This window comes from Aspergillus undulatus, assembly GCF_047715775.1.
Source record: "Aspergillus undulatus strain CBS 261.88 unplaced genomic scaffold BDV17scaffold_81, whole genome shotgun sequence".
Taxonomy (NCBI): domain Eukaryota; kingdom Fungi; phylum Ascomycota; class Eurotiomycetes; order Eurotiales; family Aspergillaceae; genus Aspergillus; species Aspergillus undulatus.
Genome location: NW_027396685.1, coordinates 4100 through 19092, shown reverse-complemented (window position 1 = coordinate 19092; position 14993 = coordinate 4100). Strand labels below are relative to the sequence as shown.

The 14993-nt window shown below is 48.4% G+C and overlaps 5 protein-coding genes across 5 annotated transcripts; 2 read left to right on the top strand and 3 right to left on the bottom strand.

Annotated features, from left to right (window-relative positions):
* The first annotated feature begins 157 nt into the window (after positions 1–157).
* On the top strand, positions 158–2307 carry BDV17DRAFT_276163 (putative UPD-GlcNAc transporter (Mnn2-2)). The gene is made up of 4 exons (XM_073759302.1): positions 158–459; positions 512–537; positions 588–1986; positions 2067–2307. Exon 3 carries the CDS (start codon positions 633–635, stop codon positions 1719–1721), a length of 1089 nt encoding a protein of 362 aa, XP_073610599.1. The 5' UTR covers positions 158–459; positions 512–537; positions 588–632; the 3' UTR covers positions 1722–1986; positions 2067–2307.
* BDV17DRAFT_231105 (dynamin-related GTPase DNM1) lies at positions 1857–4714 on the bottom strand. The gene is made up of 3 exons (XM_073755782.1): positions 4435–4714; positions 2395–4374; positions 1857–2307 (listed from the first exon to the last, which is right to left on the bottom strand). The coding sequence occupies exons 1-3, from the start codon at positions 4531–4533 to the stop codon at positions 1993–1995; spliced, it is 2394 nt and encodes a 797-aa protein (XP_073610598.1). The 5' UTR covers positions 4534–4714; the 3' UTR covers positions 1857–1992.
* Positions 4715–4844: 130 nt separating this feature from the next.
* BDV17DRAFT_276148 (putative actin binding protein) lies at positions 4845–8230 on the bottom strand. Its single transcript, XM_073759301.1, has 5 exons — positions 8143–8230; positions 7697–7968; positions 7456–7643; positions 5528–7384; positions 4845–5423 (listed from the first exon to the last, which is right to left on the bottom strand). The coding sequence occupies exons 2-5, from the start codon at positions 7899–7901 to the stop codon at positions 5337–5339; spliced, it is 2337 nt and encodes a 778-aa protein (XP_073610597.1). The 5' UTR covers positions 7902–7968; positions 8143–8230; the 3' UTR covers positions 4845–5336.
* Positions 8231–8708: 478 nt separating this feature from the next.
* On the top strand, positions 8709–11552 carry BDV17DRAFT_296020 (AMP deaminase; the record flags this gene model as incomplete). Its single annotated transcript, XM_073763205.1, has 4 exons — positions 8709–9776; positions 9833–10953; positions 11073–11176; positions 11230–11552. 4 exons carry the CDS (start codon positions 8709–8711, stop codon positions 11550–11552), a joined length of 2616 nt encoding a protein of 871 aa, XP_073610596.1.
* A 158-nt stretch (positions 11553–11710) lies between these two features.
* BDV17DRAFT_230966 (uncharacterized protein) lies at positions 11711–14335 on the bottom strand. The gene is made up of 3 exons (XM_073755778.1): positions 14092–14335; positions 13778–13970; positions 11711–13691 (listed from the first exon to the last, which is right to left on the bottom strand). The coding sequence occupies exon 3, from the start codon at positions 13675–13677 to the stop codon at positions 11869–11871; it is 1809 nt and encodes a 602-aa protein (XP_073610595.1). The 5' UTR covers positions 13678–13691; positions 13778–13970; positions 14092–14335; the 3' UTR covers positions 11711–11868.
* Positions 14336–14993: the final 658 nt, after the last annotated feature.

The following is a 14993-nucleotide window of genomic DNA, read 5'->3' as shown; positions in this document are numbered from 1 at the left end:
TGGTTCCAACATTGCTTCAGACAGGAAACGACGATAGCCCCGTGCGTGCGGAGGGAAAAAGGCCTTTGACTAATCAGCCTGGATTCGGGCCCGACGGGACCTATTTAGTAGTCTAGGCCAAGATAAACAACTAAGTTCTTAACCTACCAGCCTCGGCCGCCAATTGAGATGACCGCAACCACAGAATCACCCTCACGAGATGCTTCTGGACGAAATTGCACTCATTTAGCAGATGGCCGTTACCTGAAATCTCGGTCCAGTCGTCCCGACACCCAGCCGGTCATACCATCACCGAAAGCTGGAGGCACCATGGCAAGCGTGAACGGGCGAAAGGTGTCTACGAATATCCCTTTCCACAACATGGCAGGTATTGCAGCTACGACAATTCAGGCCTTAATCTCGCACTGGACGAGTATCTGCCTGATGATCTTTTTGATCTTTGGAGGTTGCTGTGCGAATGTAGGTGTATAGATGATACTTTGCGAGCTATGTCACTAATTCTCGAACCAAGGTATTTGCGCTTGAAGCAATCATCAAGTAAGTCCAAGTACTCTATCAAGATGTTCACTCTTACTCACTGGTTGCAGGGATCAACCGAGCTCAGGTATATCATTCCGCATTTCTACTTGCACATGTTCAGCTCTGACTTCCTGCTTCTCCTTCAAGGACCGTTAATAACATTTGCCCAGTTTATCTTGACTGCGCTTTTCGTGTCACCGAACTTCTTTTCTCTCGCAGCAGGCTTTCGATCTCTTTTTCTTAAGCGTCGTTCCATACCATTGCGGTCATGGCTTATCTACACGGGGTTCTTCGTCACTGTCAATCTCTTGAACAATTGGGCATTTGCGTACCGGATCTCGGTTCCCCTCCATATTATTCTGAGATCTGGCGGTCCAGTCGCTTCAATTGCTGTTGGTTATCTTTACGCTGGTAAAAGATATTCCAGAGGGCAGATCATCGCCGTTGCGTTACTCACTTTCGGCGTTGTCATTTCTGCATTGGCAGATGCGCAAGAGAAGGGACAGTCAATCCAAGTAGGGGTTGACGATAGCTCCAGTATATTCAACACTCTTGTTGGATTTGCTATTCTTGCATTAGCAATGCTTCTCTCTGCATTCCAGGGAATCTACGCAGATCGGCTATATGAAACCTATGGACGGAGCCATTGGAAGGAGGCTCTTTTCTACTCTCATATGCTTTCTTTACCCCTCTTTCTCCCAACCTTTCCACAGCTACTGAGTCAATGGCGGGTACTGAGATCGTCGCCTTCGTTGTTCTCTCATATAATGGCTAAGGTAGGTTCGAATAAGGGCACGTCGCTCACCTGCGGCAACACGGCCAGCGAAGGGAGTTTTTGTGCGGTATATTCAAGCGCTCCAGTTAGAGCCCTCTTCCAGCTGCTGGTGTCTTGCCACAACAACCTGACTTTTCAGTCTATCTTGATCGATATCCCAGTCAAGGTCTTCTTTCTTTTATTGAATGCTTTGACGCAATATTGGTGCATTCGGGGCGTTCACCTTCTCTCTGCGAAATCGTCATCTTTGACGGTGACAATAGTCTTGAACATTCGGAAACTCATTTCGCTTCTGCTGTCAATACGAATTTTTGGGAATGCTCTTTCACCGGGTGTGCTCCTGGGCGCTACACTTGTGTTTGCGGGCGGAGCTATGTACGGCTTTGAAGGCGCACGCCTCAAAAGGACAACCGACAAAAGAGATTGAACGCGCTAGACATAAACAAGGCCTGCTTTTAGGCGCTGGCTTTTGTCTGGCCTCATGTGTTTTGTCGTTCTCTCTGTGTTAAGATATAGATGGAATCTGGGCCACACACTTATACGCGCTGAACATAGATTGCCATTGTTTGTTTCAACTCACGAGCATCATCTGCAAGCAATGATAAAGCTATTATACAGGTTGAGGGGCTTTGACCGCCCGCAATTCTATACAGAGACCACACGAAAAAAGAAAACCAGAGTTGGAAAGAAGAGTAAGCTTACAAGACTTCACCTACTATCTTTGCCGCTGCCTTGTATGTTTCTAACAATCTCTCGCACTTTTCCCTCTCAGCTTTGATGCCATCATCCTCGTAGAGTAGCTCAGCAAAGTACTCTTCCTTGTAGAGTTCGCTGACAAGCCGGTTCTGCACGACGTCTTTACTGTGGTTGACAAGAAGATGCATAATGGCCTTGGGGACCTGGTCCGCAATTGTTTCCCTCACGATGGTAAAATATGAGGATATCAGCCGACGGATTAACTCAGTCTCCATCATTTCGCGATCGGATATGGCTGGCTCGGATTCATCCTTCAACTGATAATAATCGCAGCGTGTTACTACAGGGCTCGGAGATAGAGAGTGGGCGAGTAGTTGTTGGGCTGGGTGGAGTCTAGTACTTACAAAGGAATGCGTTTCGTTGTACTCAGGCACCGCGGGATAGTCCTCTGGTATCTGCGCCGGTGAAAGCATCTCTGCCCGTCGGAGATTGGGGCTAGTGCTAACCTCGTGGACAGAGTGCCTATTTTGGCTCTGACCTGAAGCAGCGGAAGTAGAAGATTGGGCCTGGGTACCATCTTTGCCAAAGAAGTAATTGAGAAAGGAATCCCGTGTAGTGTTTGCGCCCCCAAAAGCCAGCTGCGAACCTGCATGTGTGCCGTTCAAAGTCGCCGCTATTCCAGTCTCCTGGCCTTTGCCCACATGAGGAGACATGCTTCTAGACCCTTTGCTGGATTGAGCTCTAATAGGCACATGCTTGGCCTCTGGTTGTTCCTCTTCTTCTTCGGGATTGACGGATGTATTTCCGTTCGGGCCTCCAAGTTCCCTGAGCCGTCTCTTCTCTCGTTTGCGTCGATCCTCGGAGAGTGCAGCTTTCCTCTCCTGATCCTGCTTATTTTGAATGATGGACGACATTGCAGCGGCTGCACCGAGGAAATTCGGGTGATTGGTGTTGATATAAGCTCTTTGAATGGAGATCAAGGATTCCACATAGGAAGAACACGGACCAAGTCGCTCGCGGAGAAGGTCTGACACAACTTCAATAAGCTTTGCTTGAAGCCGAGGGAAGCGCAAGAGCTCTTGCGAGCCACACGTATGGCATATTTTAATCAGCTCCTCATAAACAAGCTCGACACACCTCTGGCTAGGAGGTTCGAGCAGCTTAATCTGAGGTTTCACAAGCAGATCAAAAGCAAGCTCGGGAACAAAAAGGCTTGGGCGCGGCCCGGTCGAGTTTCTAATAGCCGTCCGGATATCCGAAACTGAAAGGTTCTGGGTCGGATCAATGGTATCAAGCGAGTTGCCGAAAACGGAGTTAAATATGTAGTATATCCTAGCACCGCCGCATAGCTCTTTTGTGGATATTTCAGATGAAGTTCCGTCGATTGAAGATATAAAAGAGGATGCAAATCTTGTCATCAGTTGTAATATAAGAGACCCGCGATGCTCTTTTCCGCTGAATTGCTTATTGCCATAGCTAGCGAGCTCTTGCTGCGTTTGACCCATTAGCGTATTAAGGCGGGCCTTGATGTCAGGGAGACGATCCCTTATGTGAGACATCAGCGTCGAATTCAGGGTTTTTGCAAGAAATTGCGTGCCGCATCGATTGGCCATATTTCGATACGCTGGGTGATGTCGAAAAAAGTCCAGCTCAGCTTGAAGAGCGTCCGAAAGAGATTTTCCAGATTGTATATCTTGTTGAGACCTGTTGACGACACCGATAAAGCCAAGCTTTAACGGATAGACGCGGCCAGATAAGATATCCATGGCATTGGTCCCGTGGTCCATCAGATCCAACTTTGTCAGAACACCAATTGTCCTTCGACCCATAGGATCTACCTGACGAGCAAGCTTCAGAGACTCAGAGTTGACTAGATCAACATTTGCGGGCGAGACGGCGAGGATTATACTATTTGGCTTGGCGATGTATTCAAGGATCAGAGCCCGGGTTTGCTTCTCGATATCCGACGGCTGATCTCCAATTGGAACTTTGGTCAATCCCGGGAGATCAACCATAGTAAGGTTGAGCACATGAGGTGAGAATATCTTGAGGTTAATTGGCTGACGATTTATACCCTTGTTATTCCCGGCTATCCTCGCTGTCTCGGCCTCGATCTCCTGCTTCACAAGGGCGAAGTCGTCAAACTTGCGACCGGGGTGATGATGAAACTCTGCCCACTCATTCTGACCTGCAATACTAGCAGCCGTATGCGGAACATGAACCTCATCGCCTTCTGGTTTGTCGTGCCGTTCACTAGGAATGTTTATGAGTTGCAAGATCAAAGGTCTCCTAGTCACAATCCCACTTCCCCTTGGAAGAAAATCCCTTCCAACTATGTTCTCCAGCACAGACGACTTCCCCGAAGATTGAGAGCCAACCACAACCTGGAAAGAAGATCAACAAGAAAATCTTCATTGCGAACTGATTGAGGTAGGACCACTTACAATTTGTGGTAAATCGAGCGAGTCATTCCCAATTGTATTGAAGACCAAATCCTGCAACTTATTAACGGTCACCAATAAGTCTTCCCCCAAAGCGGCCATTGTCCTCGACCTGGAGTAATGAGTTTAAGTACTTGGGCGCCCGGCGAATCGAAATCGAGGCGGACAGTATTTAGGCAGGGTCGCAACACTACAGTGTAGCGGAATTCGCGCAAGTGGCTGGATCACGTTGTATCACAACGTTTTGGACATGAAGTTGGAGGAATGATCTAGGAGTTCATCCCTCAACAGGAGTTGGATTCTGATGTTACTCGTGTAGATACTGCCGTCTAACTTGACAGTGGCCACGTGATTATATTATATAACCTATGCTCAAAATAGTCAGGTGACACTGGGCTCTAAAGCTTCCGTCGGTGCATTGGAAGACGGCACGGCCGTTCAGGTACCGACATGGTTTTCACTTAATCTGAGGTTCGCCAGGTAGATACCCTGTAGATAGATACTTTCGAGGTCCCATCAACTTAGCCCAGGGAGCTAGTCTGCTATCAATGTCTAGACTAGTTGCTTTTGTAGGTTTGACCCATTGGGAACAGGTACGGCATTTTCCCGTTCTTGCCCATTTTTAAGACGTTAAGAACGACTTATTTCTCTGTTCAATTTACCTAACCATATCGATGCCCACTAAAGCGCTCGTCTCAATACCAGACCGACATCATCCTGCGCCAATATCTACGCGAGGGCTTATGAACTGTGAAGACATGAAAGGTTGACTGCTTATATAGTGGTGTGTAAATAGGAGAGAGGCAAACATAAGCTACGTGCTAATAAACATCAGTTCACTCCATGGCACTGCTTGTCTGCAGGGGCCTGTACAGGAAGAAGGAGCTTGAAGTCGATGATGTTCTCTAATCATCGAGCTGAACATAGTTTGCCGGGAAAAGCCCTGTTTTGCCACGATATTCACCGAGCCACCAGTCATCGTCGGGGAATTCCTAGAGAGAGGAAATATCCAATCAGCAACCAGGCAAACTTCAAAACAAGAACCGATAAAGAGGTCGTCGTAAAGGAGAGTCGGACGAGGGTTATTCGAACTTACAATGCTTGTAATCTCAGCCCCTTCAGGAAAACTGAGCTCATTGTCTTCGGCTGCCTCATAATCATATAGAGCCTTCGCATTAAACTTTTCCTGAGTGCGCGGGGTTTGTGTGGGAACCGCAACGGTATTGGGCTCGTGACTGTCCGCTGTAGGTTGCATTTCATATTCGGCGCGGCTTCCATGATCCTCGCCAATGACCTCAACATAGTTACTCGGGAAGAGACCCCTTTCCCCTCGTGCGTTCAGACCCAGCCACCAATCTTTGTCTACCATGTCGATCTCGGTCACATATTCCCCTTCTTTCAGGTCTACCTCGTTATCCTCTGCCTTCTCGTAATCGTATTGTACAACAGCTCGAATTTCACCACTGTCGACAGTGCCCGCAGACGTAGCCTGCGTTGTTGTCAAACTTGTATCTCTCGCATTATCGGTCTCGTCCTTGTCATGCGGAAGTCCTTGTTGTAAACTTTCGGTGGGTGCGTCAACGGGGGCTGGAATCGGTTGCTCGTGATCATCCGTAGCCCCTCTCGCGACCGGCACAGCGACTCGAATTGGCGAGCTCTCTTCCCCAGAGAGATCGGTTGTTGGCGACGGGGGTAACTGGGGCTGGGACGTGAGGGGTTGTGAAGCTTGTGGCTCACTAGAAGCTGCGAGTTCTGTATCGCCTCCTCCAACTTCGGCCTCGGAATCTGACTCTGCCGTTTGAACAGAACGAGGAGCCTCCTTTGGTGGCCCTTGCGTGAGTTGATCTCGAATACTACTAACGCTTTTCTGTGGGGTAGTGGGTTCTGGCGTTGCCATGTCAGCTGAATCGGATCCTGTGGCCTCATTGCGACTGCTTTCGGCCACTTTGCCGGTGTGCGTAGTCTGGACAGGAGCCCAAGTCTTCCCACTGTAAGAGCTCTTCCATTCGCCCCCGCCACTGGTGTGGGTTTGAATAGTGGGTGCACCGGTGTTGCATGCCGCTGTGGCAGCAGCGGGTTCCTGTTCGCGCTCTTTGGCTTTCCTTTCCGCCCATAGCTGTGCGGGTGTCTTGCCTCCTTGGTTGGCGAAGGTGCGACTAGCACTTCCCACAGGAGTCGGCGTTGCACCTGACGCACCACCACCAGGAAGGGGAGGCTTCGTGCCTGTGAATGTCGAACTTCCACCAAATTTGTTCGAGACTTTAGGTTTGGGCAATGATGTCAGACGGCTTGATTGGTTGAAACCAAGATCGGGAGCCGCAGTAGGAGGCCCGTCAAATGCGCTGGGGGACGTGCTTCCGCTGGCAGTGGTAGTAGCCTCGCCTGTTGGCTGCGCCCTTGCGCGAATCGCAGCAATGTCGACTTTCCCCACTGGTTCATAGGCACCTTTTACAGGCTCCGGTCGATCGTCCTTTAAGTTACCATCTTCACGTGCTTGTCTTCTGATGGCGGCAATATCCACTTTTCCAATAGGCTGATATCCACCTTTAACAATATCATTTTGCTGATGAGTCGCGTCACCGCTGTCAATGGTTGGATCAGGCTGCTTTCCTGACCTGAGTTCTTGCATGTTCACGCGGGTAGGTTGATAAGCTGGCTGAACTTTTTCTAGATTTGTACGAGTAACCGGTGGCGCATCGGGGCCCCATCCGTCATCATTGTTCGGCTGAGCTCTTATCGGTAGTGGAACGACGCCAGCTGTGGCTGCACTGACTCCTCCAGTCCGAAGAGGGGTAAAGGCCGGCTTGTTGGATACAGGGGGTTTCGAAATAGAACTTGTCGATCGTTCAGGCCCCGGGGTGTATTTAGCACCCGAAGCATCGCTGACTTTCTGGATGATACCCTCTACGGTTAAGTCTGTGTCTGAGCGAGCCGTCACCTGAACGTGGTAGCCCTGCAAACTCAATGTCAGCAAAGCCCACGAAACGACACTTTCCCCCAGATAGGATACGCTGGGCAACTGACATGCAAGACTTTTGAAACTGTCGACAGGTGGCTAGTGAAGTACCCTTTCGTCCGCTCAGGTACACCTTCGCCACACCACGCAATGAGAACATTTTTAGGCAACCCCGTATTGGCATCCAAGACCTTGACAAAAGAGAATTGGATTTTACCCTCCGAGAATTCATCTAGAAGGTCTGCTAGTTCCCCCTCTGCAGATGCGAATCAGATCATGTCGATGTTAATCATCAGTGGAAGTCCATACCTCCAGTATCCTGAACCTTGAGGACACTTTCTTTATTGCCAGCGTCTTGTTGGAAGGCGCTCATCAAAGGCGTGGAAACAGAGAATAAGGCCCATTTTGCGAATGTCGAGGAGCTCTTTGCGAGCTCCGAAATCGAAGAGTCGACGACCGACTGGTAGCTCTTTGATATCGAGGGGCCATTGGCGGAGAGGTTAAGAGAGGCCATGTTCAGAAGCCAGGTTGGAAAATGCAACCAAGAAGACGTTGAGTGAGATTGATATTGATTTTGTAAACTGTATGAGTGAAAAGGTGTCAGTCGTCATGGGCTCCAAGATATGTAGTAGAGCAGGCTCGGTTTAAAACGATGCTGGAGTAGTTCCAGGTCCCCCACCTTCGAGACCGTTAATGAGGGCAATGACGGGCTGGGAATATTACCAAATCTGGGTTGAGGTTGAAGGAAAACCGACTTCTTATGAGACTTTAAGCTGGTGAAATAGCTGGGCTGCTGCCTAGTGGCCGTTGTACTCTGTTACTGATAGGGCGTTGCAAGAGCCGTTGTTCCTCCCCGACCTAGGGGAAACGGATCTCGCACGTACGTCAGTCACACTAAGGGCAAGCGTACCGGAATTCGGGGAAACCTGTGCCGCACCTGAAAGAAAGTCTACGTATAAGCATTCTACTATCTACTCGATTCGCATGTCTCGAACTTTTCACGAGCGAAATTCTTTCATAGAAGCCGGTGACAGACACGGTTGTATTGTGAGAAAGTTTGTTTGCTCCTACCGCAAGGCAAAGTCTTCCTCAAAGCTAATGAGCCCACATTAGTTTGCTGTGTTTATCGCCAGCACTAATCAAGAGTCGCTTTTTTCTCTCGTCGTTTCCCCTTAATGGCTTCGATACTATTTTGGCCTATTAGGTCGAGATCATAGCCCACACCTCCCAACGAGAGAAAGATTCCCACTCAGGCGCAAGCTCAGCGATATTGCTTCTGTAAACAAACGCAACTTCCGTCAAGCTGGATAAATATCTGCTCATGGAAAGCCAGCCAATCGAGCAGGGCTCCGTCGGAGAGCCGAGAGATGTCCTTCCTAGGGACAGGCAATTGAAAACACCAACATATGACTATGCTTTCGAAAAGTCCATGAGCCACACAGAAGCAAAACTCTTCTATCAAAATCACTCCAGCAGTCCGACCACTAATCAACAATCTGTCAGCATCAATCCAATACATTTTCCAACGTCTGATGAACATGCCCAGTCTTCGTTGACCGACGATCACCAGTATGCTAGTGATCCTCTGGGATCCTCCCGTGGCATTCTGAACCTAACTTCTAATAGCGACACGGTTACGTCAGAATTGAATGTCATTTGCCGCAAGATTCGGGGCTTGTTGGATTTGCGATCTAAGTATATTCGGCTATCCCAACAGACGCTGAAAGATAATCCAAACAATCAGCCCGGGTGGACGATATATCCGCCGCCACCAGAACCAGCTTGGGGGGAGGACAAAGAAACAACCAGGACCAAGGAAAATTCTGTCCCGGAAGAGCGAAGAAGAAAGATGGGTGAAAATATTGGTGAAGACTTTTACCTAGCTGAGTGCATGCCACTTCCAGGAAAGTCTGACTGGGTATTCAAGTTAGATGAAAATAGTGTCTACCAGGTCTACGAAAGTGATAATGCTGCTGCGTCGAGGAAGCCTGCGGTCATCATTCCGTCTTTGAGAGACTTCTATATGGACCTCGATGCGGTAATCGATGTTTCAACAGATGGACCGGCAAAGAGCTTCTCCTTCAAACGTCTTTCATACCTAGAAGGGAAATTTCAACTCTATACGCTGTTGAATGAGTATCAGGAGATTGCGGATAGCAAAAAGGTGCCTCATAGGGACTTCTACAATGTCCGGAAAGTCGACACTCACGTCCATCACTCGGCATGTATGAATCAAAAGCACCTCCTACGTTTTATCAAAAGCAAAATGAAGAAGTCTCCAGATGAAGTCGTTCTTTTCCGAGACGGCAAGCACTTGACATTGAAAGAGGTTTTCGAGAGCATCAACCTTACAGCCTATGATCTGAGCATTGATACTCTCGACATGCATGTATGTTATCCGCGTATGTTTACACTATGCTAGCAGTTGTCACTAATCAGCAATAGGCACACACGGATTCCTTCCACCGGTTTGACAAGTTCAATCTCAAATACAATCCAGTCGGGGAGTCTCGGCTACGAGAGATTTTTCTAAAAACCGACAATTACATTAAAGGGCGGTATTTGGCAGAGATAACAAAAGAAGTAATCTCTGATCTGGAATCAAGCAAATATCAGATGGTCGAATGGCGCATCTCTATATACGGGAGATCGATCCAGGAATGGGACAAGCTTGCAGCTTGGGTGGTGGACAACAAATTGTTCTCGCCGAACGTTCGTTGGCTTATCCAGGTACCTCGACTATATGATGTCTACAAATCAAGTGGTATGATGGAGAATTTCGAGCAAGTGATCACTAACGTGTTTCAACCGCTATTTGAAGTAACCCAAAATCCGAGCAGTCATCCTAAATTGCACATCTTTCTGCAACGCGTGGTTGGCTTTGATAGCGTCGACGACGAGAGCAAGGCAGAGCGCCGTTTGTACAGAAAATACCCGATTCCTAGAGAGTGGAATACTAAACAAAATCCACCCTACACTTACTGGATCTATTTCATGTTCGCTAACATGGCTTCCCTCAACTTCTGGCGACAGCGGCGTGGCTTTAACACGTTTGTCCTGAGACCACACTGTGGCGAGGCCGGCGACCCCGACCATCTTGCAGTCGGTTTCCTCTGCTGCCACAGTATCAGCCACGGAATCCTACTTCGGAAGGTCCCATTGCTGCAGTACTTGTTTTACCTTGACCAGATTGGCATAGCGATGTCCCCACTCAGCAACAACGCCCTATTTCTTACTTATGATAAGAACCCGTGTGCCCATTTCTTTAAAAGGGGATTGAATGTCTCATTGTCCACGGACGATCCGCTGCAGTTTGCGTTCACAAAAGAACCCTTGATTGAGGAATACTCGGTGGCAGCTCAAATCTACAAGTTCAGCGCCGTGGACATGTGCGAGTTAGCCAAGCATTCTGTTGAGCAGTGCGGATTTGAACTTCCTCTGAAAGAGAGGTGGCTTGGTTCGAACTGCTCTCTACCAGGAGTTGCGGGCAACAACGTTTCGAAGAGCAACGTCCCCGATATTCGCGAAGCCTTCCGGCATGAAACACTTATAGGGGAGCTGGCTTTGTGAGTTGACCCACGCCCCTTCCCAATTGTCTTTCCCAATACGGACGGAGATGGGCATTTACTCCAGAATAAAAAAAAATAAAAAATAAAAAAAATTTGATCGACTAATGATGTCCTAGGATCGAGCGGTATTCTGCGCAGGCTGCTGCAGATGGAAACTCATCTGTGAGTAGCTATGAACCGTCGTCTCCAAATGTGCAAAAACCGTTATCTACCTTCGAATGTAAGTACATGCGGTTGCCGTATATCGTTCAATGATTCTCACTCGCACGATAGCTCTGCGCGGGCAATCAAGTTCATCAATGGGGTCCTCAATGTACTCCCACACCGATACACCTGATAGCCCCTCAGTTCCGCGCCTGGTTTCTGATCAGGAAGGTCACAGCATCACCAAAGATCTGAATCCGCCGCAATCCCACCTTGCTTCGGGCGGTTCGAGCGTCGTAGAATGTGACAATGATCCCAATCAGGGAGTCACTGCTGGAACAGAGGGACTACTAGAGCAGAAAATATTTCCCGGCATTGTACATGAAAGAGCCCAACGCGGTAATGCTGGGGGACGGGTGGTCGTTCATCATGATCAAAGAAGAGAGGAATGAAGTAGTAGTCAAAGTCTGCAAGAAAATAACAATATGTGGGCATAAACTAGAGTTATAGCAACTGGCTGATAAGTCGTCAGTCAGAAAGGACCATCCAAATGACGCTGTGTTAAATGCCAGGGCATTCTAGGGGCTATACGCAATTGTCTCAAGACCGGTATAAAATTATGTGCCAACAGTATGTCTATTTGTTTGGTGGTAGTAAGTAGCACCGCCCTTCTATCGGATTCCTTCTATGAATCAGTCAATCTTGCAATGCTTGGGATGAAACCACAATTATCGAGCAGCCTATCCTATATATCTTCAGTTAATTATATCAAAAGGCCCAACTGCCCTTGCGTTCGCGTACACCCCATCCGTCATGGTAGCGATCAACTTCAAGCATTCGGGGTTGCTGGCGCACCCATTCTTGAATATACAACCGCAAGGCAGTCCACCTCATGCAAACATTGTTCGTTGCGCCCCTGCTTGTACTGATATGCACGCCAACGTGCCCTTTCGCATCCATATTCAGGTCATCCGCCCTAAGCGCGGCGACTGGTAAACCAGACACCTTACTAAGTTCGTAGTCGTAGTAACGAGCAATGCTAGGGTATCCTAACGATAAATAATCGTAAATCTGGGTGACAAAACCGTCACCGAATTCCTGGTCAGTGTACCCACCATGCGCGGATTCTCCTCTAGAGCTTAAAATCGGGAAACGCGAGTTTTGCGGGCGTGGGGCTCGCGTTTCTAAAGATTCATCTGAATTTGAACAAGCGTCCTCTTCAACATTATGTCTCGGGGTAATCAAGCCCGGTAATAAAGCCTCGGAGCGGTATGTGCTGCGCCTGTCCGACTTACAGGTCCCTTTCCAGAGACCACCCCGCTCGTCGTGAGCAGAGGAGCGGGGGCTGCCACTCCAAAGGCCAGTGAGCGATGAGAGCACATATTCATTCTGGTTGGAATCGGCTGCACGGGTGCTTTCACAGATTGTACTTTGCGGAGTCAGACTCTGTGGAAATGCAAGATCACCACCTAGCATCGGCGGGCTAACGGCCTGCTTTAACTGCGTAAAACGACGGTTTGTATCCCACACTTCATCACAAACCGCGGCATTTTCGACGGTCTTAGATGTTCGGCGAGCCACATGTGAGACACGCCCTCCTTTCGTGGTGAGATAGTGGCGCCTGTTCATACCAGCCTCCTCCTTGTGTCGGCGTAGGTATTCCAGTTCTGAAGGAAGGTCTGCAGACGATGCACGTCTATTTATTCCCAGCCCCGGTCTTGACCCTCGCACACCAGAGCTTTCATCGTCCGGATACTCCTCCTCCCTGTCGATGGCAAAATGATCTACAGGCTGGTAGACCTGCTCATTGGGAAAGGCTTCCAAAGCTCGTTCTCTCAATTGGTTCTCTGATGGATGAAGTGGGAAAGGAAGTATATACTCTAGCAATGTCTGGTCCTGGCCATCCAATAAGTTTCTGTCATTCGAAGTCGGGCGTCTTCCCTGGCCTGTGGCAGATAGTGAGGCAGGCAATTGGGTGTGGTTTGGTTCGTTCGAATCTTCGCTTCCACTGGACGGGATTGCAGGCAAATCAGGCACACGAAAGGAGTGCCTTCGTGTTTCCTGGCGCCGGAGAAGGCTAGAATATGAAAATCGGGATTCCTGTGTCACTTTAGGATCCATGTCTATTGGACCAGAAGTATTATCAGCACTGGTCAACCTTTGCCTTTGGTGTCGTGCCATGCTGTCCTGGTTGACTGGCTCTTCTTCTTTCGGGCGGAACGAGTGCCTGGCAGTCTCCATTAGCTGAGGAGTAAATCTTCGCGTGTTGCGATGCTGTATTCCCCCCATGTCTCGGGCAGGTGAGTCGGTGTACGTGTGCTTGGGCGCATTATTCTCTCTCTTAAGGCCTGGTTGTTGGCCAATTTCGCATGATTGAAAGGAGTGACTAAAGCCAATGGGTTCTTCTAAGGACGAACTGAGATCGAGCCCCGATAGGCAGGGGCCAGCGTGCGCTTGATGCAAATGTTGTTTCGCAGGCTCGTTGACCTGATGTTGTTTGGAGCTGCGTGCGGATGTCTCGATCGGTTCAGGTAGAAACCTGCGTGGTCTTTTGGGTTCATCGGTGGGCTGGGACATGTCCTTCGATGCGGCTTATTGTACAAGATTGTCAGTAGGAGTCATTGAAAGCAATGCAGGCCCATGTTCGCCTCGATTTGGCAGCTATGTTTGTACGAACAAAGAAGCTTTCCTGGTTATAAGCATTGCCCAGGTACAAAATTATTTGGATACCGTGTGGTGAATACATACTTCGAGTGGTGTGGATTGATTTCTATGGTGAGATCAAATACACTGAATAGCGGGGCGGTGCAGGAGGCTTCTGTTAGGCAGGTAGTCTCCGGTAAACAATTGCCGGCACGCTGTTGGCAGGTCTGGAGAGACACAGGTCAGACTATAGGTGTGTTGACCACAACTTGAGGTAGGTGGTAGATTCAAGTGCAGGCTGGAGCTAGTCCACGCCACACTACTGCTCCTACCTGTGATCCTGCATACCCGCTCCTGGTGATTGCACTTTACAGAATGTGTTGGTTCCTGGCCAAGATTCTTAGACAGAAAGGTAACATAACTTGGTATGACAAAGGGGAGAGGTAACTCAACAACCCCCTAAAAAAAAATTGGATCTTATATTTAATACTATGGTAGCTAGAATGTGTAAGAACCAGCATGGGCCTCTATTATAGAGAGATAAGTATATCAAGAGATTCCTTATTAAAATAGGAATAAAGTTAGTAATATTGCACGTTCGCCGTTCTACGGCATTGTATTACCCATTATTAGTCGGCTGTCACATGACAAGGTCAGATGACACATTAGCCTTAGATAGCTCCCGGATCGCGGATCCGAGTATCATCATCACTCTTCTCCCTTGGCTCCTTATATCGGCTAAGAGTCCCTCTACCCGTTCTACGGGTTCGACTTAGCTAGTTTAGTTCAATAACTCCCAACTTCAATGAAACAGATTGCCAGCGTGCAACAATTGGTAGCATGTCCCTGGGACATCCAGGTACTGCTTGATATTGTTTAACCACTTCTATCATCCTGCAAGCCTATTTCGGCGAAGCTGTGGTTCACAGCTACTATAGTACACTTGCAAGCTATTGATCCTGGGTTCTCTGATCATGGCCTACTAGCTTGATCTTGCTCGGCTGTGGATACTCCAGTTATTTAGCCAGATATATATATCTGAATTAACTATTCCTTAATAGGAATAGTGTCGTAGCATCAGATATATATAGGAAAGGGTTTAGTACCAGTAAAAGTAGACTTTGATAAAATGAATGTAGGATCCTAGAAGAACTAAGAGAAGCAGACTAAATACATGAATATTAGCCTTTTTTATATTTGCCTCGGTGGCAATTATTTGTTAGTAGAACATTCCAGCGTATTATTGATTT

Excerpts from the sequence above, each read along its gene's own strand:
- BDV17DRAFT_276163 (XM_073759302.1), top strand. The coding sequence starts at position 633 with ATGTTCAGCTCTGACTTCCTGCTTCTCCTTCAAGGACCGTTAATAACA.
- BDV17DRAFT_231105 (XM_073755782.1), bottom strand. The coding sequence starts at position 4,533 with ATGGCCGCTTTGGGGGAAGACTTATTGGTGACCGTTAATAAGTTGCAG. Across the intron at positions 4,375-4,434 it reads CGCTCGATTTACCACAAATT|GTTGTGGTTGGCTCTCAATC; the intron begins GTAAGTGGTCCT and ends TCTTCTTTCCAG. Across the intron at positions 2,308-2,394 it reads ACAACGAAACGCATTCCTTT|TTGAAGGATGAATCCGAGCC; the intron begins GTAAGTACTAGA and ends GATTATTATCAG.
- BDV17DRAFT_276148 (XM_073759301.1), bottom strand. The coding sequence starts at position 7,901 with ATGGCCTCTCTTAACCTCTCCGCCAATGGCCCCTCGATATCAAAGAGC. Across the intron at positions 7,644-7,696 it reads CAAGGTTCAGGATACTGGAG|AGGGGGAACTAGCAGACCTT; the intron begins GTATGGACTTCC and ends TCGCATCTGCAG. Across the intron at positions 5,424-5,527 it reads GGGCTGAGATTACAAGCATT|GAATTCCCCGACGATGACTG; the intron begins GTAAGTTCGAAT and ends TCCTCTCTCTAG.
- BDV17DRAFT_230966 (XM_073755778.1), bottom strand. The coding sequence starts at position 13,677 with ATGTCCCAGCCCACCGATGAACCCAAAAGACCACGCAGGTTTCTACCT.